The sequence below is a fragment of the Aptenodytes patagonicus genome, chromosome 1 (genome assembly GCF_965638725.1).
Source record: "Aptenodytes patagonicus chromosome 1, bAptPat1.pri.cur, whole genome shotgun sequence".
Taxonomy (NCBI): Eukaryota; Metazoa; Chordata; class Aves; order Sphenisciformes; family Spheniscidae; genus Aptenodytes; species Aptenodytes patagonicus.
This window is the reverse complement of record NC_134949.1, coordinates 40,529,797-40,556,342: the sequence shown is the minus strand read 5'-3', so window position 1 is coordinate 40,556,342 and position 26,546 is coordinate 40,529,797. Positions and strand designations below refer to the sequence as shown.

The following is a 26,546-nucleotide window of genomic DNA, read 5'->3' as shown; positions in this document are numbered from 1 at the left end:
TCTCAGCAAGCCTGAAAGCACTGTAATTTGTTCACATCATACAAAAGCCTTGCAGTCAAATTAATGAAAACTGATGGCCTTCAGCCGCTAGATTAGTCTCAGCAATGTGATACGTAGCTGGGAAAGAAACTCATTGTGTGGAGACCTCGCTTCCCTTCAGCCCCCAGTAAAATTCCCATTGACTTCAAGGTTAGTTCATCTATTGCAACCAAGAGCTGTGTGCAGCTGAGTGCAATGGAGGAATGTTGAAGGGAATTAAGTAAAGCAACTGAATGCGAGTTATGTACCAAGCAATCAGAAAATTCAGCGTCCCTTAGAGTCTGGCCCAGTGTCAACAGGATGTACACAGAGAGTGAAATCCTGACCCCTTTGACGACAGCAGGAGTTTTGCCATCAGCTGCAGTGGAGCCAGGATATCGCCAAGCCTCCCTCCGCCTGATGGGCAGGATTTTTGGAAGGAGTTTTCCCTTCCTATAGCATCTCGCGTCCGAGCTGCCCCAGCCACCGACAGGTTCTCCTTCAGGTTCTCCAAGCAACGCCTTGCAAATGCAATGAGTCCTGTTTCACTGCAGCATGTGTTTTGAATCGGGACATGACAACTGGGCCGTAGTTGATGCTGACGAGCTTTGAGAACCAGCATGCCTTTGTGTTTTCACCCCCAGTTAGCCGGGATGTGCTGTTAACTCCTCGGCGCATTTCCAGTCCAAGCACGCTACCGGTGTGCACCACAGCTACTCACTGACAGGCACTTTGTAACCATCCTTGACAGAAATCAAAAGGCCTGTTGTGTGTTAGCACCAGGCTGTTTCAAAGAAGATATTTTGAGGATTGAGGCACATGCTCATAATAAATACTCGCACACCCCACACCCACAAACGAGAGGGTTTGGAAACGATTTGAGTGATTAAATAGAACAGCCTTCCTGGTTTCCTGCTCCGATGATATCAACCCACTGCTCCGTATGCCCACATCAGCTTTTCCATTCCCAGCACTAGGTGTGTCTCCTGAATCGGAGCACCAGTGGTGACAAGTGACGTTTGAGCTGATGGATTATCTCCTAAAAATGTCCAGTCCTGCCAGCTCCACCCTCTGCGCTGTGGAAGATGTTCTCGTTTTCTAAGAGATAATTCTGTGACAGGGTACATGAGGGCAGGTTCATGTTGATAGATACTACCGAGCCAGACACACTCGTGTGAAATAAAATGAATGCCTAATGAAAATTATTCTGTATGGAAAACTATAAAGTGCAGGAAATGTTACATTTCTATGAAAGATGTTTCACTTGCAGCATAACATAGCCAACACTCTTATGCAAACGCTAGGATGCCTCTTTAAGTTTTCTAAGTGTTATTTGCTTTATAATAATATGCTAATACAACTAATGAGGGAACAGTGTGGGATCAGAGGCAAGTGGCTAAACAGTTCCTTAAAATCACTGTTTCTCCATCCTTCCTCCTGACTGCGACCCCACCCACTGGTCCTGTTAAACCCCACTCCGTATCTTCAGCTGCATTCCCTCTGCCATCCACCTACAGCATTTCTCACTCCCTCTGAGCAGGTTCCCAATCCTGCACACAGATTTCCCAGTCTCTCACCACAGTCACATCCTTGTGGCAGAACACCAGCCCCACTGCTCCCTCCTCATCCTCTTACTCCACGTCTTCACCTTTGCCTGCTTGCCTCCTGCAGCCCCCGCTACATGTCCCCGCAGTAGCACCTCAGCTTCAAAGCCCCGTGTCTTTTCCCCTTCCTATCTCACTTTCCCACCTCAAATCAGAAGCAGAATTCCCGTGGTGCTTCAGAGCATGCATGGGCTCTTTCTTACAAAGGAGCAAGTGGCTTAACACTTATTACCTTATTCTGTGGGTATCTTTGTGTGTGTAACACATCCAAGGTACCTGGATGTCATTCCTTACCCCTTTCCGAAGAGTGCCCTCAGGGTAATAGCCTACATGAAAACACTCGTGGCAGAACAGCAGATTCACAGTAACATGAAGGTAGAAAGCACTTGGCGGGTCAGACCCACAAATCCACAAGCTGTTGCTTGAAGTGCTTGTGCTAAAACTGGCTCTGGCACTCCAGCTGAAGACAAGGGGAAAGTTAAATCTAAATCATATGGACAAAGCACTTTATTATGCAAGCTTATAGACAGATGCTGGAAAACTGTTCTCTTGACGTTGAGAATTTTCAAGCTCCCTTGCACTACAGTCCTGACTATGAATGGTCATATTCACTCCAGTCCTGCTCCCTAACAAAGGTAATAGGATCACCAATACTATTAGCCAGTAGGCTTTCAAAGACTAAAGAAAAAGATCATATTTACAAAGCAGAAGGAGAAAAACTGTTTAATCTTAGCAGAATTCAACATGGGTTCATCAAAGCATTTTTGTATATCCATGTGAGTCAACAAAATGTGTCCTAGTTGTGGGCACCAGTATCATAACATCTATAATATTTGTAATAGCCAGTACTGTAATAATTGATCTATGTTAGACTGCATAGTTAAAAATGTAAATGGATATTAGGCAGATCTTATTTTTAGTAAATAAGAAAGATTCCCTTTGCATGAATGAAACTTTATTTTGTAATGCTGAAGCATGTTTTAAAAAGCAGAAGTACTCACCATGATAAATCTGTTAAGTTTTCCATTGAGAAATCCTGGATTATATTGGAAGTGCCAGGAAACGATTCAGATGAGATTAAAAAATGACGCATAGTTTACAGGTGTTTTATACATGAGGTGTTTTGAGGCAGTTGTATTATTTGCAAGTCTAATAGCCTATTCCCCACCTGGCAGAGATTGGGAATGCAGTCTGGTATGATTCTTCCACGTTCTGTGTTACAATGTTTACCAAATAATATCAGTATCCATAATTCATTTATAGACTGCAAGCAAAACCAGGCAAAATGGAGGTGGATGAATTTCAAAATGTTTCAATATCTGAAAGATTTATGATCTTTTGGGCTGCAAGCGTAAGAGCAGTCTGCCTCACAAAATTTTCACCTTCCTTTCCTGCTCACAAAACAGAAATACCTTAAGGACAGCCCTTCTCACAGTATTTCAGTCCTACTGTTGGTAAGGCAACTAGGACTGGACTAGGAGTAACAAATGACTTACCGTGGAAATGCTACAAAAGCGAACATACCCATGCCCTAAAGAACTCGGAACATAGTAGCAGTCGAAATGGAAGAAGAAAAAATGACCACAGCACATCATACCCCCGTGCAACGAATACAGCCTTTGCAATGGGACAGAGCCCTGGGTCTTCATGACAAAGTGGTGTTCATGGAGTGGATGAACCTCCAGTATCGATGGCAATGGGGGAGACTGTCCAGCAGTGCTACCATATAGCCCAGCCTGTTCCCTGCACCGGGCAGTCTCATGGGGGCAAGCTACAGCCCCTTTAACACCCTCCTATTCCTCCAGCCTGGCAAATTCAGGCCAATATTAATTTCTTAAAGATGGAGTTGGAGGAAGCTTCTTCTACTCTAATGGGAGAGCTATTCCAGACTTCCTAGTTACATGGAAGAAAACAGCAGTAATTTTGCTTCAGTCAAAATTGTAGGAGACATTTTTTATTAGTAATTATAAGTGCTTAACAGCTCTGCTGCGTTTCAAGATGCTTTACAAACATTGATGAATTCAGCCTTGCAGCCACCATCTGTGTCTTTCTGCTGTAGCTTCAGACTCTCAGACTTTGCCACCCTTGAGGAAAAGATTATTACCTCCAAGGTATTTGTCATTCAGGAGGAAGCTAATTACTTCCATTTGTGTCTGATGATTGCTTAGTGGCTCTGGATCTTTAGCGATGCTCAGGTTTTCCTCATTTCAGAGCTGAGTTTACAGCACTTACCTATTTCATAACCGGTCAGGACTGTTAATTTATAAAAGTTTCCCATTTGGAAGCAGTGTTTGTTTCGTTGATTGGAGTTGGAAGGAGGTCTCAGAAATTGTGAAACTGATTTAGCTGCTCCTTAGTAACAGAGGGATTTATCTCAAGACATGGTAATTAAACTGGATGTTGAGTCTGCTTGGAAGAGGTTTTTTAAGGTAGGGGTCAAGCTACACCAGAATCAGAGGCATTGTGTGAACTAGAGGAAGCGGGTGTTTTTTCAAGGCCACGTAGCCTGAGGCATTTGTGGAAATGGCTAATAATCACTCTGTGCTGAAAAGGAATGAGAGGTTTCCTGTCCTCATATTGTTAAGGGGAAAAAAAGCTCTAAGTGAAAAAGTTGGGAAAGCTAGTACAAAGAGATTTTAACACAAGCTAACTAGGGTTCATGTTGTGCTATTAAAACAGAGGACAAGACTTCCACGCACAGACTTTGAACTAGAAGTCATGCATTCATTTGCACATTTTAAGAAACGTACTTCCAAACCACCAGCCTGGGTCCTGCAAAGGCTCCACTCCTGTCCAAGATGCTCCTGTGACCTGCAATGGGAAGAGGACATGAAGTGTGTTTGGGATCATCCCTCCTCTTCCTTTGATTTGCAAAGGTTTTATCTTGTTCTTAGCAACAGGATGAAAAGTCACAAAAGAAATCCAAAAGCAACTCTGAAAATACCAGTTTTTGCTACAGCATATGTACATCAATTATATATTTCTTATGTAAACAGCAGGGCCATGTAATAAATAGTGTTTTCTTACCACTCTCCAGTTCAGCATCCACATATGTATCTTTGAACACAATGCCTAGATTGCACTCAGCAAAGCAGCTATCCAGAGACTATTTCCAAACCAACAGGTGTCTGTATACAGTTAAAAAGCTGCTGATTCTAATTAATTCTTTAAGCAAATTGCCAGAAGAAAAGATTTTTTTTTCAGTACAGAAATATTTCCATATCATTTTGTTAACAGTAGAATATTTTTTCAGAAAAGGTGTGAAGAAAGTCAAAGTGTGCCCCTAGACAGCCACAACATAGGCACCTCGCTCCCCTTCTCCATATCCCTTTCCGTTACGCTGTGTAACTGAGAATTTACTGGCTTTAGTTCCAAAAGGGTAATACATGGGGGATCACATCATCACAAATGAGCAAGCAAAAACTTCCTTTGCAGGAGGGATTTAGCAACCCCCAGTTCTATACTCAACAGAACTGGCCCCCACTCCGTTCTAGATCATCCAAGACTGTGAAGGAAAGAAGAGCGTGGAGGAAAATGTTTCTGTATTTTGGCACTGTGTCTCCAGTCTAGCACACATGAATGGTCACAAATTGTGTCAGATGAGAACACAGGACTGATGGGAGGATATGGATTACCTAGTCCAGCCCCTTACAGCGAACTTAAATTGGTATAAAAACACATAGCTGATTTTATCCCAGACAGAAGGAGCTTTTCTTAATTTAAATCCAGCTGTAGTCATTGGAACAGTACAGCTTCAAAGATATCAAAGTTGAATCCAAAGGACTTGGTGTTATTATATAGCATTGTACAATGGTATGACACAGGTTTCGTCTAGGCAGGTCAGCTTTATACTCAACGCAGGCTGAACATTGCCTGGACCTGATAGTGTTGCTTCAATGCCCACAGCTTGCTGAGATACTTGCTGATACACAGCCCAGCATTGTGCAGTATAGGTGTACCTTAGTTACACGTGATGATCCTTTGCAGAGGAAAGAATTTGATGCATAATGCTTTAGTGCTTGACAATCCCGAATGACAGTAGATTATTTTCTTCAACAAGTCTTTGATTCTCTATAGAAATCTTCTAATTATGGGTTTTCTTTTCAATTTCCATCTTCCTTGTGCTCTTAGATCCTCTAAGCAGAGTGTATTTGAAACCAAAAAATCCATCTGACTCCTTGAGTACCTACATAAATGCTAACTACATTAGGGTAAGTAAATGTACACTCTTCATGTGCTTTTGAGACAATATTTGATCTTCTACGTGAATAGCTGATTTTGCCAAGGTGCTACTCATTTTATTCCTACCCATCTTCATTGATAATTCCTAATCTTTTTGTCTATATTGGTGTGATAGAAATAGTTCCATGAGCTGTTTGTAACAAAGACCCCATAGCCATGAATGTACTAAAATGGCTGCAGTAAGAAAACAATTTATCAAATAGTTTATAAAAACATTAAGAAACACATGCATTATCATTTGTTTACTTCAGTATTTACTGTTTAATATTGTCCTACTGCCTTATAGTAAGGAAAAGAGGGTTACCTTTTAACAGTGACAGAGATACTGGTATTTTAGTAAAGAGAAGATCAGAGTCAACAGCAATATAAGCTGTATGGTTGCTCATTACATCATGAACAAACAAGTTCAGTGGTGATGGGTTTTTTTCATGCATAACTATATCAATTGATAGTCCTGAAATCATCAGTTACGTAATTAAATAAATACTGTAACAAGTTTGTGAAAAGGAGCATAAACAGATGTGTTAAATATACACATGTGCACCAGCACACACACTCGTTCACATTTTACTCCCTATATTGAATGGTTCCGTGATACAAAGACTTTACCAGCATCAACCGTGTTGGAAAGCATTATTTCTAAGTGTCAGCTATGTTGTAATCCTCAATGACACACACACGGAGCCTCCTTGAACTCATGGCACAGCATATGCTGAATAGACTACTAAGAAACTACTTCAGTCATGTTTTAGGAGTACAGTCCTCTACCTGCAAAATTAACATTTGGATTAGAGTTATGTACCAGATCCTCAGCTGGAATAAATGTAATAGTGCAACTGAACTTGGCCCCAGAGCTCTACAATGATGGTGCTTATTTAAATAACAGTTCATGAATATATATGTACACATCCCCCATGCCCTTGCCCTGCCTCACTTTACATCCCGTACTTTCAGTGTTTGTATGAAAGTCATCATCATGTAACTAAGCAGAGTGGTTCTCTTTGGAGAGCAACTCTTCCATCAGCCAGGCCATGTTTTGAGTCCTCTGAGGTCTCCCTTTTCCCCATGCCACCACCCTTCAGGCCAACATATGGTGATTTCTCCTGCTGCTAACACTGGTTGAACTGCCAGCAACTGCAGAAAAAATACAACCCAGCAATGAAATTAAATTTCACATCCAGGTATGCAATATCATTAGGCTTGCTGGGATCCTGACAGACCTGTCTTGGACAAAATATGTTCAGGCAGATTGGTGAGCAGAAGGAGGACTGTTTATACCAGCTGAGGATCTATCCCATTGGCTCATGCAATGAATAACAGCTGTCAAGGAGAAAGGCACCCAAAAGGAAGACCCATGGCTAGAGGCTCTCGCACCACCTCCAGCCATTCTCCATTCACTCATCCCCTTCAGACATTGCCAGGCTCTCCTGATCTGCATTACTGTTGGGCACCCTGTCACTGCACAAACTCACAAGTTCTCATTCTCACCCGCAAAATAAGAAGGCAATCTCTTGTTTTTCCCATTTCTTCTTGCCTTTCCCTTTCCTCTGCTTCCCCACTGTTTGCCTGACCTTTCTGTGACCTCCTATACAATTGTGTGTCTCGGGACTCCCTATACTGATATGCTGTCCCTCCTATAAGGTCTCATAAAGGTGCTTCTTCCTTAGCAAAGATGCATAGCAGAGTCTTTGACTCCACAAGCATTCATGTATTTTAAATCTTTTTTCCTGTCATGAATCTTCATAGAAACCAGTTTTATAGTTCTCATTTTTTTTCCGTGGCTTGTTGACTGTAAACTATCTTGAAAACACTGCAGCAATATAAATCATGGATTAAAGTACCACCGGATGATGGAAAGCCCCAACAACTTGGAGAACAGAGTAAGCTAGAAGAAGCCAAATAAGCAGGGAAATTTGAGAGGGATCGGTGTATTCTCAGGACCATTTCACTCCATCGAATCAGTAGTTTACAGAGGAAAAACTGTTCTACTGAAAAATTTCTGATCTGCTCTACTGTTAGGCATAACTGCTTTCAGTTCAAGTAACTTTTTTTTTTTAATTCCAGATTCATTTTTCTGCTCTTTTAGAACATTCACCTGCAATTTTGGTTGACCACATGAATTTGAAGTAAATGCTTTTGTGTCTGTTTCTAAACCAGGGATATGGAGGTAAAGAGAAGGCTTTCATTGCAACTCAGGGACCCATGATTAATACCGTGAATGATTTCTGGCAGATGGTTTGGCAAGAAGACAGCCCTGTCATTGTTATGATCACAAAGCTGAAAGAAAAAAATGAGGTATGACAACTAGCCAAACTGAGAAATTATTCCTATGGCTGCGTACTATAGAAAGAACCTTAGCAGATATGGAAGGAAGCTAGCAGATAACTGGCTCTTAAATACTCTGGTAATGGGCAATGTGAAAAGTAATGTTGGGGTAGCCAAATATACCAACTGCAATTGCATAGCAATCGTAAGAGATGTATTAAAAAAAGACAAAACGGAATTCCGTTTTCTAGATCTGTGCTGTTGGGTTCATAGTTTTTTAAGAAACACCTCATTTATCTGTTGGTCACCTCTGCACTTCTTGTTACTTTTTGGTATATAAAGAATAAATGGTTAGTGTTATGATTAGAGGTTTCCTGACATGGTTGAAGTTTGCACTTTGCTATAATGGCAGGTTTTGAATCCATTCTAGATACTACAAATCTTCTGGACCATCCCAGAAATACAGTTTGGGCTCCCAAATGCCAATACCATGGAGGGACTTAGCCAGAATGGAAATACATGGCTCTTTACCGTAGTACCAAGTAGAGATGACAATTGCATTTTAATTGCTAATGGTCATCTAACTGCCTGTTATACATTCTGTGACTTTTGGATCGATTCCCAACTACATCTTTAATAGCTTTATTTAGTATTCATGTAAATTGTTGCCAGGCTTTCCTTGATAGTGCCAGAGTCCATATTTGTGACTGCCAGACATTAGGAACGAAAATCACTCTCCCATGCAGAGGGCCAACACAAAGCTCTGTTCTGGAAGATTGAATGTTAAAGAAGTGGTTTACAGGGCTTGTGGACAAAAGAGAGACAGACATAAAGGAGTTTGACTTTTTTCTTGAGTCCAAACTGCTAGACTTGGTAGCAATTCCCAACTCCAGGTAGGTGCCTCAACCAAGTCTCAGCACCTTGCCAGGTAAGAACCAGGGCCATATTGCCCCTGCTCCACGCACACCCCTGCTCTTTAAACTCAGATGCATGTGATGATAGAGAAACAGAGTTTATTCAGGCAAAATTCCCAGTCTGAGTGATCAAGGGACCAAGAACCTGAGTGCATTCCCAGGGCTCAAACTCACTGTTCCATTTAAAGGTGGACTCAGTAGACATACTCCTCTTTCTTCTGCCCTTGACCGCTGCTTGGCTCTTTGTCACCGTGAGTTTGGGCTTCTAACATGAACTTAAAATCCAGTGGATTTTAAGAAAGCTGTATGTAAAAAGTAGGTTATGTAAAATATCCCAAGACGTATTTCCAAACCAGGTGCCATTTTGCACTAGACTGTTCAAACAAGTGTCCAGAAGCCTACATTAAACAGATTACTCCTGCAAACGTAGAAAACTTACCCCAGCCTAATTGGCCAAAAGAATAAGTATTTCACTGAGGAAATGCTGACTGTTTAAACACTCAGATCTGACACTGTGTAAAAAGAATGACTTGAAAGAAGTGCCCAGTGGTTTCCATCGTGTCAGGAAGCCCTGTGTTTACCTGAGTTGCGCAGGCTCTAGGCACTGGTGTTTATCCGCATTGTTGTGGCCTGGCAGTGGTAATTTCCTCCTAATAGAAAGGGTGGGGAATCTCAAATCGTTCCCAGGCTATATAGAGAGGCTGTGTTTGCACAAGCTGTCCTGCCCTGTCTAGAAACCTTAGGAACTCTCCCACCGTTAGCGGCTTCCTCCTGAAACCTTGCTTGCTATTGAAAAGAAAACAGCCTAGCTAGTGGCTATGCTCAGCATATTAACTTCACTGTTAAAGTATTTGCTCTCTGTAGAGAAGGCAAGAGCAGATGTTATTTAGCATAATAGCACTTGGTATTTTTTCTTCTCTGTGGTCTGCTTTATTTCCATCATTTTCAGAAAGGTATATCTGCAGTATACACACATACAAATACCTTCATATTTCAAAGCATATTCATCCACTCATCCACGTCCACCCCTGCACAAATAAGCCCCTCTACCTGACTCTCAGGTATAGGCCCCATTCCTCGGTTGGTATAACATCAGTCAGCCTCCATTTGAGCTATAATGTACTATAATGTATAAAGTAATGTATAATGAGGGAGCTCTCAAATGAGAGACACGTGAAAAACCTTAATCTCAACAATAAATTCATTTATTTAGCATAGGTAAAATTTTTTGGGACATTAGTGTCCTAGTTCAATATACTGATGTGATGAATTTGAAATAACAATGGGAATTGTGTGAAATGATGATAAACAGAGGTTTCTATAGAGTTACTTCCTTCCATGAGATGAAAAAATGGTTACCACTCACTGTGGTAACTATGAAAGTAGAATGCTGAGCAAAATACTCATTTCACCTTTATGAAAAAAAACGTGGAGCATTATATGATTAGATTTTCCTTCTTTTTCATCTTGAAGTCTGATAAAAAAAAGGAGATTGATTTGTAAGCAAGAATGATGCTGAAGGAACTATGGGTGTTGTGAGTATTTTAAGCAGAATCTGTAAAACCTGTCCTCAAAACTACACAATGTCTGAACAGACTGGATATCTACCTGTGCAAGGAGAGTCCACAGCAAAGGAGCTTCTGCCTGAATAAATAATGAGAAACTTGGAATTCTAGGTTGTAATTTTAGGGATAATATGAGGAAAAACACATCTCATCTAGTGATCTAGGTACCCTCCCTGGTCACTGAAGAGCAGTAGTCACCTCCAGAGGGTGATCCATCCCACTCTAAGAGAATGAGATAAATCACCCACTGAAGGTGACCATCTCTAATTCTGTAGTAATATTTTAGGACACAATCTTACAAAGCTTTATCCACGAGGCACATATAAACTTCATGTATTACTGAGTTTAGTCAAGACAACTGAGCAATGGAAATTAGACAAATATGTGGAGTGTAAGAATTTTATAGACTTCCACATAATTTTATAGAGAAGTTTATAGACTTCTGTTGTATCAACTGTTTTTCGTAGTTATGCTATGTACTCCATAGATAATACACATTTAGTTTGCTTTCAAAACTTACTAGCAACATGACCTGTTAACCAGGAAACATATTTTGGGAAGCATAAATAAAGAATACTGTGCAGCATTCTGCAAGAAGAAAGGACTAGTACTGACAGATGCATTAAACAATGTGTATTTATTCAACTCAGATAATGCAAATCTTGTCAGTAATTATCTAGGACAATCTTGTTAACTCACTGTTTAAAGCTCATATTATTTTTCATGTAACATTTTTTCCCTCAGTTGGTCTATAGCACACTTATCTACGCATAGCAAAGCAGATTTTGGAATTCAGAAATCCTACCTTTTACAGAATTCACATAAGCCTCTTTGAAGATTACTTATTAGTTAAGTTGAGTATTGGCACCATAGATATGTCTTAGGTTTTGGAAAAACTTAAGAAGATTTGGTCCTAACTTTGCGGATTTTAGTATATGAAGGCAAATCCTGCAAGCTTTCTGAAAGTATACCTCTCATGCTTGAATTAGTAGTGACAGTAAATAGAGGGCAGGAGTAAAAAATGATTCTGGAATTGAAGCTTTGTTGTAATTATTCATTACTGGTGTGTGTTGGCCTGGTTATTGGGACATTTAATGCGTAAATTTGTTGGCATAGCTATATGGAAAAAGAAACAAGAAGTGGAGCTGAAGTAAAGCGACTTCACAAATATTTGAGAATTGTTAAACTAATTTTGTTCAGGGTCCAAATCCAGGGAAAGTAAAGCAGGTAAATAACACATCAGCTGAGAGAGCCTTCCTCCATTCAGCAGAACTGGGGGACCAGGCTGCAATAGGAGCACTTCTGGCAAGTCAAAAAGGCCTGTGCTCCTGAGCACAGACCGACCGCAGCAAATAGCAGGTGCCAGCCCCAGTCCGAGGCACGACCACATCCTACTCAGTTATGGAGATCCACCTCAGGAGCGGTGCCATGAAGCCTAGCCCCCGGCGGGCATGGGATGGGGCACGCAAGAAGACAGGACAGGGGATGGAGGGAGCCTAAGCCTGCAGCCCTGTCACAGGGGGAAGGACAAAGGATGAAATCAATTAAAGGTCATGCGAGATACTGTTTCTTGTATAAACTTCCTGTTCGGGTCAGGGAATGTTGGTGTGGTTTTTTTAAAAAAAAAAAGTTCAGGCACCAGATCAGAAATAAATAATCATTTATTAGCGTAAACTATCCAATGGAAATGAATCCGAGGGGGGTGGGATGGCAGGAAGATGAGATTTTCCATGTGAAAGTAAGAAGATTCCCAGGCTTTTGGCTGCCATGCAAGTTGGTTAGGATTTTTTTTTTTTTTGAGCTTAAGCGTCTTTTAAAAAATCCTGCTCATAGCTGTTATGTTTGCTGACTACACAGAGGATTGTACGTTCAACCCCAAGCTCACGAAATATGTGACCTATTTAGAAAGTGCTGTAATAGATGAATATGCTGGAAGGGAAACTATGCGGCCTGAAAGAACAGCAAGGAACAGAATCAGGACCAGCACAGAGTGAAGGTGGAGGACTACGTGATGATAAGAACAAGTGAATTCTTCCTTTTTTCTGATATATACTGTAGGCGATAAGCTTTTACTGATTACAGACATGAGGCTAGAGAGCACCCTTCTTAACCATTGTGTTTGGCTTTTGAACAGGTTTAAAATAGACCTACCTGAGACCAGTGGAATTTTCTCTAAGGTTCAAGCAATAGCTTGAGGCAATTTACTCTTTTTTGCTGGTTCTCCTGGGATTTTCTACATTTTTTTTGTATGTCTGATATGTTTATCGCTCCCATTTTCATCTTTATCCCTTTATTGCAATTAACTTTCAAAAATATGCTAATTCCCCCAAATATCTGTCTTCTAAGAAGTGCCTGAACCAGCTGATCCCAGCTCTATTTTCAAGGCTATTTTTTAAAGCAGTAACAAACAGTATTTTAAAAAGATGCACGGAGACTGTGTTAAAAATAATCCATTGTATCTCACTAAATGTAGACGGACTGTTAAATGAAAGTTATTATAATGAACAGCCCCATTTCATTGTCCACCCAGTGCAAGCTGCCAATTCCACTTCTGGGAAAGAGTCAAGAAAAACACTCTTCTGGAGTGCCTGAAGGCTTTGTAGTGAGCGTCGCATGCTCCCATTTATCAAGAAGTCTCAGGGGTTGACTCAACTATTGTTGATTGTCAGGGTACAATTGTGTATTTAGACTTCTCTTTTTCCCATTAGCACTGAAAACTACACTCCCAGGGAGGGGCATGAATTGCAGATCTGGCAGATGATAGTAGCTATATGTGTCACATGGGGGGACTGTGGAACTTGTGAACACTTTTTTTCATACCAATTTCTGAGTATTTTATTGCCATTCTTGATGTCTTCGGGGAGACAGCAAATTTAGGATGTTCGAGTAATTCTGCAAAAGACAGCATTTGAATGAAACCAGTCAGATTGGCCAGCATTATTTCAGAAAATGTGGCTTTCACACACCTTATGCTATTAAGGTAATGAGCATCTCTTTTTAGAAAAGTATTTATACAACAGAGATGATTCAGTTCAATCAGCTATTGGGTTATCAAGTAGAGTAGCAGCTTAAAGATCACGCTTGGTGGTAAAGCCTTGCATTTCACTGATATTTTTTTCTGGTTCATTTTTGGCAGGATTTACTGGGAGTTATGCTTTATGGCAATTAGTTATATTAAAGGGATTGTTTCATTTTGGTGCGTAATGTAGGCTACTGTCTAAATATATAGCAGTTTCTTCAGGAAGAGTTTGTGAGGAAATACAAACAAGTTCTTTCTGGGATTCCTATTATTGTAGAACTGTCTGTTGTCTCGGTGTTTTTTTACCTGTGCATTGGATATTAAAAAGAAGGTTTTCTTTAATTGTTGGGGGGGGGGGGGTTATTTAATGAACAAGTCAGATTGGTCAGCATTATTTCAGAAAATGTGGCTTTCAAACACCTTACACTCTTAAGGTAATAAGCATCTATTTTTAGAGAAGTATTTATACAACAGGACTGTTTGCTTTCAGGTCGACTATAAAGATACTTTAATGGAAATTAATATGAAGTTGCAGTTGACTTGAAAATAAGCAAACTATTGCAGGGGAAAAATGTTTCATATTGTAAATATTTCTTCATCTCCTTTTTAGTAGATGCTTGTCAGATACATTGCTGAAATAGTATAACACTACTGATTCATTAAGAATACTGTATATAATTCTGTGTAGCTCTAGCAAGACTGATGGATTTTTTTAACATTCATTTCCAGTAAGTTATATAGTAGACAACTCAGATTCTGCAAAATACTTTAACATGCACATTAAGTCCCATTGAATTCAGTAAGATCTAAGGGCACATTTACATGCCTTGTTGTATCAGGGCTCAGGAGAGTAAAGAGGATAAAAAGTCTTGTGAGGAGAGGACAAATTCTGAATTTCTTGCACAGAAGGAAATCCCTTTTGGAAAGAGTAAACTTTATAAATTTAATTCTATGAATTAAAGAATGTTCTAGAAAAAAATCTTTAATTTTGAATGTAGAAAATAATTCCTTTAACTGAACTTCACTGAGCTTTTAAGAATAAAAACAGCTGTTCAAAGTGTTCAGTGATAGCGATCCATATTTGAAAAACTCAGACCCTGAAAATCAGGCTAAGTTATTCATTAAGAACCCTGCAATTTCTTATTTAGGAATGCTTCTGACATGAATAACACCTTGGTTGAATTCATCTGAACTTTCCAGACAAATAAAATTCTGTGTAAAAATTAGATATGAATATGGCTCCAGGATCCAGTTTGTTGACAACACTGATGCTTGCTTTCCAGAAATGCGTGCTCTATTGGCCAGAAAAAAGAGGAATCTATGGGAAGGTTGAAGTCCTTGTTAACAGTGTGCAAGAATGCGAGAACTATACTGTCCGTCAGCTTACAATAAAGGTAACAATCAGCATCTGAGAAGCATTGTTCCTAATGCTTTATTTTTTTAATGTTAAATGAAGTTAAAGTGTTTTTTTTTAAGGTCATAGAGTTTTACAGGAGGAGTAACTGAGCTGTGAAGCTCACAGCTGCAAGGTATGATTGAGACCAAAGCACTGGAACACTTACCGTATTGCTGCTTTGTATCACTCTGGCAATACAAAAGGCTTCAAAAAGAGTGCAAGTTTCACTTTCTTGAATCACATTTGCTTTGAGGCCTTTTTAGCATTGCCAAGGTGATGTAAAGGGATTTTAGTTAATGAAAGAACTAGCATAGCATCATTCTGAAAAAGATACGCTGCTCATGTTGTGTGCTGAGTGCATCGATAGCCCGTTTGAGAAGCTAAAAATGTAAGGAGTGTATAAGGAAAGCTTCATGCTTTCGTGGTTCTGACTAAATATGAGCCGGCAGTGTGCCCAGGCAGCCAAGAAGGCCAATGGCATCCTGGCCTGTATCAGAAATAGTGTGGCCAGCAGGAGTAGGGAAGTGATTGTGCCCCTGTACTCGGCACTGGTGAGGCCGCACAGGCTCGAATCCTGTGTTCAGTTTTGGGCCCCTCACTACAAGAAGGACGTTGAGGTGCTGGAGCGTGTCCAGAGAAGGGCAACGAGGCTGGTGAGGGGTCTGGAGAACAAGTCTTATGCGGAGCGGCTGAGGGAACTGGGACTGTTTAGCCTGGAGAAAAGGAGGCTGAGGGGAGACCTCATCGCTCTCTACAACTCCCTGAAAGGAGGTTGTAGTGAGGTGGGTGTCGGTCTCTTCTCCCAAGTAACAAGCGATAGGACGAGAGGAAATGGCCTCAAGTTGCGCCAGGGGAGGTTTAGATTGGATGTAAGGAAAAATTTCTTTACTGAAAGAGTGGTTAAACATTGGAACAGGCTGCCCAGGGAAGTGGTGGAGTCCCCATCCCTGGAGGTATTTAAAAGACGTGTAGATGAGGCGCTTAGGGACATGGCTTAGTGGGCATGGTGGTGTTGGGTCAATGGTTGGACTCGATGATCTTAGAGGTCTTTTCCAACCTCAATGATTCTATGATTCTATGATTCTATGATTCTAAACATTAACCGTGCAAAATAAGGCAGATGCTCCTCTTTTAAGTTACTCCCCGTATTACACTTACGTGCTATCGGATTGCATCATCTGCTGCTCCTGACAGAGCATTACAATAAATAATGAATTGGGAAAATTTGTTTGGCGTTCCAGCCCAGGCAGTAAGAAGTGGGCAGAAGTCATATCGTCCAACACAAATTACTCTAGCCCATATTTAGCCCGTTTGCTTGTTGAAGTAAGTGGTAGCAGCCTCTCTTGGAGAGAATAACTGGACAAACTGGGATGTTTGATTAATCTAGAAGGGCAGTGCTTCTGCACCTTCAACTTAAATACTCTTGTAATTTTAGTATCAGACCTTTATGATAATGTCCTTAAAAGGTAGTGGAAATATATAATAATTTAGAGAGTCAGAAACCCAGATCAAGCTAATCTCTCTAGATCTTATTGCTGATCCAACACAGACCTCTGACAATTCCCAATTGACAACACAGTCAGCAAGTCAGTAGTCAGATGGACAGAGCAGAATTACATAGCTGGAAAAACAGGTAAGTTTTCAGGTGCACAAACCCTTCTTACAACGGTGTCCCTGGAAGCACGCCTGTTCCCTGCAATTGCACCCTCCGAGTCTAATAAAAAGAAATTGTTAAATCTGTCTTAACATTTTTACTGTCTTTTTACCATAACGTTGAGAGAAATAAAAAGAATTGTTCACCGCAAGTGTGCATATAAAATCTTCATATTATTTTCAGCAAGGGAGTCAGTCCCAGAGTGTGAAACACTACTGGTACACATCCTGGCCGGACCACAAAACCCCCGACAGCGCTCAGCCTCTGCTGCAGCTCATGCTGGATGTAGAAGAGGACAGGGTGCAATCACCTGGCAGAGGGCCTGTCATTGTGCACTGCAGGTAATTTGCAATCTTAAATGACTGCCCAAAGCAAGGCCTCAGCAAAGCACATCAAACAGTTCTCCTCCTAAACAAAGAACGTGTTTGGGGAAGAATAAAATTGCCCAGATCCTCTTCATGCTAATTGACTTTTTCTGTTCATATTTGAGGATTTGAGTTTTGGAGAGAATTCCCTTGTTGCTAGCAAATCGTTTCTGAAGCGTTCTCCATTTCTGCTAATGAACTCTGTTTTTGAAAGACCAGCTGGAAAAATTATTTTGCTTCTGTTTCTTATTCATGATTTGCTTTCTTTTTAGTCTTGTTGCATAATTACATACCTAACTCAGATGCAATGTCCTGTGACTGGTTGGCTAGAATGTTGTAAAGCAAGTCAATTTTGAACAGCAGGCATCAGGTACAAATTTGGACACCAAAACACATCAGTACTAAAATTTGTGAACATTTTCACAAAGGCGGTTGGTTTGATACTCAAGAGCAAAGTGTTATTCAGTACTCAAGAGCACAGTGTTATTCACACAAATTGTAATGAACCAGAGAATGTCCTTCTAATCATTCTAATTAAGTTCCACTTTATTGCTTTACATTGATTCATTGCCCCATGTTGCAATTTAAGTAGTAGGAAGTAGTACTGGATTTGTTATATTGGTGGAAAGAAGTAGGTGAAGCAAAACAGAAAAAAAAATTAAAATCAGTGTTTCCTCACTTGCTTTGTCTCATAACTGTGATGATACATCTCTTACAGTTGGGATAGTACTTTTTTTTTCCTAGAAGTACATCAAAACCAGAACTTTTCATCTTGAACCACTTCTTTTCAACTCCATGTTTAGGATATTTAGAGAAATGGAAGCCAGCTTTGAACCACCCGTCATTTTTCAAATCCAGAATGTGATGAATAAGGAACTTTCCCAAATTTTATGCAGCTGTTTTTATCAGGAATTTTAGTTTCCCTAAACAATCCACAAATCTGTGGATGGCTATTGAGAGTCCCATTTTTCCAGTAAGGATCTTCAGTAATGAAGGTCTTCAGAAGAATGGGGTGTCTTTCTGAGGTGAGTGATATGACAGTAAGGTCTGTAATCATGAGCAGGAATTTATTCCTGATTAAAGACCCAGATATCCTCTCAGTTGTGATTAAAATTAATAGTTCTTCAGTGACAACTCAGCTATCTATACGTTCACTACACTATGGTCTACAAAATGGGTAAACTCACTCACACCCCATTTTCTAGTCAGATAGCTTCTTCCCTTTTAATCTGAGTTGCAGCTGAGGTCATCCAGGTCTTATAGAGCCTGTGCACACTTTTAAACTTGGACCTCAGATACAGCTGCACAATTCTCAGTTATTTCCAGAGGAGCATTACAGTGCACACTTAAACAATGATCCTTAATCTGAAGCAGAAATGCTTTAATAGTTTTTTAATAGGACACAAGTGGAAAAAAAGTAATTCAGTTTTTTGTACGTGTCTTCTTGTAGCATGGGGTGCTATCTTACACACATCAGTGACGAGCCCATTCGGGACTCGCGATATAAGAAGGACTTTACTTCTTTTAGCAAAGTAGTTCCTATTCTGTAGAAGAATAGGAAAAAGATTAAACTTTTGCTTTGGCCCTTAAAATCAGCAGATCTAATTACACACATGCCAAGGACACAGATTTCCAAAGGAAGAAAGTTTTAAGTTCTTACCAATCTTTATAGTGGCATTCCCTGGAAAGGCATATGTTTCCTCTCTCATGTCACTCATCGAAAGCATGTGGTAAATATGGAAAATACCTCCTTAATCTGTCCTTTGGATGTGTAGTTAGTACATCAAAATAAATTTGGGGTTAATGGCAACTAGGTGGTTTGGGATCAATTACAAGTTTTAATTGAGAGATTTCAAATATAGAAGGAAAAGGTTTTCTTATTTAAATTGAATCAGTAAGGAAGAATTAGAAGACAGGATTATATTCTGCAAATGTAAAACTAATTTAGCCCCATTAAGTCAGTGAAACCAAGTTGACCAAGAATCTGGACCACAATGCCATTTTCTGCTTCCCAGAAGAACCAGCAATTTGGCATATTGGAGGACTTGTAAGAGTTTCTTAAATGAGAATAAGGGATAAAATTTTCATGCTCAGAAACTTGACGCTGTTGTAGTTATTGCTGGAAATTTTTGCTTTTCTTTCCTCATCAGCTAGTGCATGAACATGTTCTATAAAAGCATGCTGCCTGCATCTCTTAATCCTGAAACCATAACAGTCCAATATTCCACACTCCCACTTAACAGACCACAGTCATTACGAATGAGCTACTACATGTTAAACTCCTAAAAAAAAGGGGAAAAATAGAAATATATATAATAGAAATATATAGAGAGAGACCAGATTTGGGTGTTTGAAAATACTTCAAAGTAAGTAGCTCTCCATATTTTCTGGATATACCAGGAAAGAAATGTCAGGCAAGTGAAGAACAATGTCATTTTTATCTTGCGTGGTCTGAAATAAAGCTATGTAATAAGATAGGACCAGCACGCCTGAGCTGAGGAAGAAAATACATTAGAAAACCCTAGTCTTTGTTTAATACATATTAAGAACTTGTCCAAGAACACTTAATCCACACCAAAAATAGGGAAAGAAAGAACCCTTCATCATAGCCAATTTCACTTACATCTGAATTGTTTAAACTTGTTAGCCCCGCTTTAAAGGGTTTCAAAATATTTGAGGAAGAGAATGGGGGTATGCATTAGATTGCTTTCTCCAAATCCCTCTTCATAAACTGTGATATTCTCCTTTTGGATGCATTTCTCCCATAGATATTGATGTCCAAGGAGACAGACAGGCTGTCAACTCAGGATCTTCATCTCACTCGATCCTTTCTTATGCTGCCAGTTTTACATCTCATTATCCCCTCACGGTTGGCTTAGACATCCTCATATATTTAATATTGCTGAGTCCTCTTGGAAATTTTCACTTCCAGATGGGAGGGCTCTTGAGTCTCTAAAGCACTCCTATCTTTCAGTCTGTGGTGAGTAGATTGTGATTTGTTTCAGCTGTAGCAAATAGACATACTCCTGGTAACACTTTGCGCTCAGATATATCAAGCTTCCATCTGAGACACTCAACGTATTCTTCCTGGCATTAATTTAAATAACTCTTGCAGAGCTCTTATGAGGCAGGTAGCGTTCAGACCCATTGCAGAGATGAAGAAAGCAAGGCACCAAATGGTTAAGTATTTACTATAAAGCCAGGCACGGACATCTGGACCCCTGACTCCATGTTCTAACTATTTTCCTCACATTTTCCTGCCGTGCAGCGTGACAGGGATGAGCTGCACTGAATTCCACATCACTTAAGCAAGAAACAGAGCGGGGCAGAGATTCTCAAAAGTGTTGGAGGCCCAGGGAGTAAAAATAATGCCAAAATGGCTGTTTCCAAGCAGACATCAAGAAAACCTGGAGAGTTACAGCACCAAATCCTTCTCCCTCCTGCAGAATCACAGGAGAGGGGGTGGTTAACTTCATCAGCGTGGTTCTAGGTGCTTTTTACCTTCATGGTTAGAGGTTGGTTAGCAGGACCCCTGTATACTTTGATGGCTTCAAATGTAAAGCCCTACTGACTTTTGCCTTTAGGTGGGCTTTTCCCCCTGTTCTGTGCATATCTCCATCATTTGCTTGGACTGTGCCAGAGAATATTTGGACTTTGTGGTGCTAATGGAGATTGTTTTTCTTACCATACACTTGTGTGCAAACTGGAAATGTGTAAGCCTCACAAATTACCCACAACAACTGGACTCCTGGAACAGTGCACCCGTGCTAGTCATGCACCTTGCTAGAGTAGTTACCCTTGCTAGTCATGCACCCAGGAACTGTGGGTTCTAGCAATTCCATGTTTCATATTTTTAGTGTTTTCATATCTATTTAGTGTTTTCCACTTAACTCTTTTGATCTGTGAACTCCATTACCCTGTTAAATTTTGCCTTCTTTGCAGTGCTGGTATAGGAAGAACTGGATGTTTTATTGCCACGGCCATTGGTTGTCAGCAGTTGAAGGAAGAGGGAGTTGTAGATGCGTTGAGCATTGTCTGTCAGCTACGAGTGGATCGGTGAGTTCCAGAAGAACCATAAATCAGTCAATGATTCTGAAATGATTCTGAAATCATTACTGAAATGATCAGTAATGATTCAGTAATGATTCTGAAAACCTTTTCACAGTTGAATGTTGCTTTACATGAAGTGGCTGCCATCACTTTTGTCAACTCTTATGACAGCATTAGCTGAATATTCAAAGTTAACATTTGTATTTAGAACCTGAGTAAGGAATATTGTTTTCTGGGTGAAACTGGGTGAGACTCCACTGAATGAAATTCTCCTGAGATGGCAACCTTGTGGTTGCTGGGCACTTGTCACTCCTCTTTTCTCCTCCTGGAGCTTTCTGCTGTCTGCAGCATCCCACTAGGACACAAGAGACACGGGGCAAGGGATTGTCTTTGAGCCTGGTGTCGTGGTTTAACCTCAGTCGGCAACTGAGCACCACACAGCCGCTCGCTCACTCCCCCCTGCCCCGGTGGGATGGGGGAGAGAATTGGAAGAGCACAAGTGAGAAAAACTCGTGGGTTGAGATAAAACCAGTTTAATAATTGAAATAAAATAATAATAATAATGTAATAATAATAATAATGATAATACACAAAGCAAGTGATGCACAGTACAATTGCTCACCACCCGCCGACCGATGCCCAACCAGTCCCCGAGCAGCGGCCCCCCCCTCCTGGCCAGCTTTCCCCAGTTTATGTACTGAGCATGACGTCACATGGTATGGAATGTTTCTTTGGCCAGTTTGGCTGTGCCCCCTCCCAGCTTCTTGTGCACCTGCAGCCTTCTCAGTCGGTAGAGCATGGGAAACTAAAAAGTCCTTGGCTAGTGTAAGCATTACCTAGCAACAACTAAAACATCGGTGCATTATCATCTTTGTTCTCATCCTAAATCCAAAACACAGCACTGTACCAGCTACTAGGAAGGAAATTAACTCTATCCCTGCCGAAATCAGGACACCTGGATTGACAGGGACATCCAGGCTCACTCAGTGTGTAGTTTCTGTATGCAGTGGAGAGAGCCAAATCTGGTGCTGTTGCTATTTCCTCAGCTGTGCTGGGGGTCCTTTTGAATTGCGTTGGCAAACTTACCCAGCTTAAGAAAATAGGAAGGCATTTGTTGCAGAATTTTCTTAAGTCAGATCAATTCCATGATTGAATTCACAGCTTGGGAGCAGGAACACTGTAAGCCAGCATTGTTGCAGAGTGCTTTGTTTTGTGAAACCATGGCTGAAGAGAGATTTGTGTTGGAAAGGAGGATGTGGGTATTGTGCACAATGGAAGCTGCTGGTTTGGTTGTACTTTTCTTTCTTGTTCTGCTTGGGGAAACAGGATTTTGTATAAAGTAAATAAACAGGGTTGCACCAAGAATACAGAAGTCTCGTTCCTCTCCTGCTGTAGGTACCAAATCATATAATCTCCTTGCAAGTATATTAACTGCTTCTGACATACATTTCTTCTTTAAATGGAAACAACCCATAAGGGTGCAAATGCTGAAAAAGAGCTCAGGTCAAAGGGACAATACAGGATTTTTGTGTTCTGAAGAGCTCTGAAAGGTACTGGAACCACGAAATGCAGAAGGACCAGAATCCATATAGTTGACCATGTTTATGGATCACGTCCTCTGCCTTCCCCTCCCACGTGCCTTCATCATACTAGAGATTGTAATGTCATCCTTACAGTGCCACATGAGCCACTTGGAGTGTAAAATTCTCCAAGGGGAGTTCCTGACCTAAAAATCTCAGCAACAAAAAAGATGGAAGAGCTGAGGAAAAAATGCTTACTCTGTTTTAAATTATCAACTCCAAATTTCCAACACTCTGTTCCAATTATCTGTTCATCTTATTGAAAAAGGTTTGTAGTGCTCTCCCCCATTTTAGTATTTCTATTATAAGATAAGCTTTTTCTTATTGCTTTTACACTCCACTGTAGAGAAGTGGAAGCAAACTCTGGTCTCAGCTATGTCAGTTTTTATGTCATTATTTCAGCCATAGAAAAAATAATCCAAATTTTCAGCATTATAACTGACAACACAATTCCATTGAGTGTATCTGACTAATGAACTTTCTTATATGTATTAGTATCCTAGATAAACTTGGAAAGAGAATGAAAATGTGACCCAAATATAAACATTCATAACAGCAATCTCAGTGACACAAAGCTTGTTATAAAAATTGTTAAGTCATGTGATTTGTGCATTTCTGTATTTTTTCGAGTTTCAGATTATATAAATAGACTCCAGAGATCTTGCTTAAGGCACCTCAGCTCTTCATATTCTCAGGCATTGCCTGAGACAAAAACTATATCTGTGTTTTAATTTTTACAGACATTTTTCTGGGCAAAACTCAGTAACCAAAAACTCTTTTTATTTCCTTTTTCCAATTGGCCATATTGCAGAATGGATCTCACTTACCGGGCAGTCAGTTTATAGCAAGGATTGCTAAGGCAGAGCTTAGCAGCCCCTAAGACTACAGTAGCCACTGCCAGCCCAACCAGATGGTGGGTTCATAAAGTGGACGAGTATCACTGTTACATGGACAAAGCTCCATGAGACCAGCTTCCCCAATGACCCAGTCCTGACATGGTGGTTATTGGCAGGTGGCATGTGAGCGTCATTACATGTGGCATGAAGCTGGCAAAATGAACTTAAATGTCCCACTAGGCATGGCTGCAAGAGCTGGCTCTGGCCATAGCTGTGTTGCACTTCAGTTACCAGCGTGGCCAACATTAGCAATGGGGTACAACCAGGAGCAGAGCAGGAACAGAGACAAGGCTGTCTTCCTCATGATGCTGGCCAGCAGCTGAGCTCCAATTTATTCTTTGTACATCAGATTGCCCTCACAAAACATAAAAAAGAGAGTTCATCAGAAAAGGGTGGTTTTATCTGACCACCTAGGAGCCAGAAACCTGCCCAAGAGGTACACTGAATCATTTCATCTCTGATACCTCATCTCCACTAGGATCCCAGACAGGCTTGCTCATGCTCAGAGCTGCACCGTCCAAATGCAGACCTACTGATGGAACAAACACACTCGATGGTATCCACTTGTGTGTGAACTTTTTGTCACATGGGTCCATGGCCACATTTCTACCAAAGTGAATTGAGCTATAGGAGAAAAGAGCTGCGCTTGAGAGACTCGCAGTGATGCTCTAGTGATTTACCAAAACATTCCCATTGCCCAGCACACTCAGTGAGAACCAAACAAGCATCCAGACAAATTGCAGATGGTGGCAAAAAGTTACGCTGAAAAATAGTTTAATTAACTGCCTATGTAGCCCCTCTGGAAACAGAGTTTAAAATAGAGCTCCAACACGTAATGAGACAGGAGAGAGCTGTTCCCAGGTAAGGTATGTCCAGATGCCACTTTCTTCTTAGGTGTTGAGTGTAAGTTAAGGGGTGAATGGATCTGGCAGTAATCATCTGTGCTGAGCTAACATGAGGAAATGGACCACCCACACAAAATCTTGACCCAAGATGGAGATACAGCCATGCTCAGTGCGGATTCATAGAAAGACAGACCCATGGGTCTGCTCAGCTTACTTTTTTTCCCAGTTCATTTTTTATGTTTTGCAACAGAAACAGGAAATGTTTGATGTGAGGCGTCTTCAAGACTTACTGTGATATCGAGAAACTTTGCACATTCTTAACCTTAAAGGCACATTCTTGGAATGACGTCCGATAACTTTGCTCTTGGCTCCTCAGACAGGATGAAAAGAGTTTCCAGTGTGCGTCAATTCATTGTTTAAGTGTTTTGACTAATCACTTCAGGTTAAAAAAAAATCCCAAACCCTGCATCACATTCATTCTGGAGTAAACTGCATCCAGCTGCACTAGCAGCGAGCCAGAGGGCAGGGTAAAGGACCCTTCCCTCCCCTGTGGCTGCCCAGGCAGAGCTGGTCACAGTCCCCGAGCCCTCAGGATACCAGGGGCTGTTTCTTCCGAGCACAACCCCAGAGAGTCCCAAAGAAGCAGAGAGCCCAGCAGCTCGCAGAGGAGCTGGCAGTGTGGGCTGGCAGAGGACGAAGGCTGCACACCCGGAGGTGCCGTAGCTGTGGGTACATCCCTTCTGGGCACGAGGGACACGGGAGAGGAAACCTCCCTCCTTGAGCAGATTTCCTCCTGAAGTGCTCTTCCACGCAGCCTTTTGCACAAACCGATGTCTTAGGGACACAGAGAATTCCTTGCTATTAAATGTGAGCCTTGCACAAGAACAAAGGGGAGAAGGACTTGGGGATTATTGGCAGGTGAAAAATTCGGACGTGAGCCAGCAATGTGCGCTCACAGCCCAGAAAGCAAATCGTACCCTGGGCTGCAGAAGAAGAAGCGTGGCCAGCAGGTCAAGGGAGGTGATTCTGCCCCTCTACTCCACTATCGTGAGACCCCACCTGGAGTACTGCGTCCAGCTCTGGAGTCCTCAGCACAGGAAAGACATGGATCTGTTGGAGTGCGTCCAGAGGAGGGCCATGAAAATAGTCAGAGGGCTGGAACACCTCTCCTATGAAGGAAGGCTGAGAGAGTTGGGGTTGTTCAGCCTGGAGAGGAGAAGGCTCTGGGGAGACTTTTTTGCAGCCTTTCAATATATAAAGGGGGCTTATAAGAAAGACGGAGAAAGCCTTTTTACCAGGGCCTTTAGTGATAGGACAAGTGGTAATGGTTTTAAACTAAAAGAGGGTAGATTTAGGTTAGATATAAGGAAGAAATTCTTTACTATGAGGATGGTGAGACACTGGAACAGGTTGCCCAGAGAAACTGTGGATGCCCCATCCCTGGAAGTGTTCAAGGTCAGGTTGGATGGAGCTTTGAGCAACCCGATCTAGTGAAAGATGTCCCTGCCCATGGCAGGGGGGTTGGACTAGATGATCTTTAAAGGTCCCTTCCAACCCAAACCATTCTGTGATGCTATGGTTCTATGAATCCCGTATATAATAGCACTGACAAGGCCAAGTTGTCTGAACCTCTGTATAAGACTCAGGTGCCCCTAAGCTGACAGGGACGTGCACTTGTTTGCCCATACAGGGTTCAGAAGCACCGTAACATCTCCGTTATGCTTGCTAGGACAGGGCAAATGCGGTAGTGCTGGGCTCAGCCCCAGCCAGGCTTGTACATGCTTTCTTGGGGATTTTGTATGTTACTTCAGCACTGAAGAGGAAGCAGCAAGGATCACCCCCACAAACAGCCTAGTGCAGCCAAACTTGTTTTAACCTGCCCTTCCTGCCAAGTCCTTCTCCCTGGATATGTTCCCTTCCTCCACCCCTTCCCCACAGCAGATCTAACCTGGGAAATGCACTCCCTTAGAGCACATCTTGGGGGAACATTGATGAGAGAGACAGGGAGGGAAGCTGGCTGGGAAGGGGTTGCGTGGGCAGGGCAGGACGCAGCAGTGAGGAGGAAGGAAGGAGGCTAAGCAGCACAGAAGACCAAAGCAAAGCCCTCCCATCACCTTTAGACTCTCGCTGGAT

The 26,546-nt window shown here is 41.4% G+C and overlaps 1 protein-coding gene across 2 annotated transcripts in view; it reads left to right on the top strand.

The window, feature by feature from the left end:
• PTPRR (protein tyrosine phosphatase receptor type R) overlaps nucleotides 1–26,546 on the top strand; it is a 154,827-nt gene that overhangs the window by 125,510 nt on the left and 2,771 nt on the right. For both annotated transcript variants that reach the window (XM_076332911.1, XM_076332902.1), the window contains 5 exons: nucleotides 5,754–5,833; nucleotides 8,022–8,159; nucleotides 14,911–15,021; nucleotides 16,861–17,018; nucleotides 20,985–21,098. In XM_076332911.1, coding sequence (XP_076189026.1) covers nucleotides 5,754–5,833; nucleotides 8,022–8,159; nucleotides 14,911–15,021; nucleotides 16,861–17,018; nucleotides 20,985–21,098 — 601 coding nt within the window. The remainder of the gene's footprint in view (nucleotides 1–5,753; nucleotides 5,834–8,021; nucleotides 8,160–14,910; nucleotides 15,022–16,860; nucleotides 17,019–20,984; nucleotides 21,099–26,546) is intronic.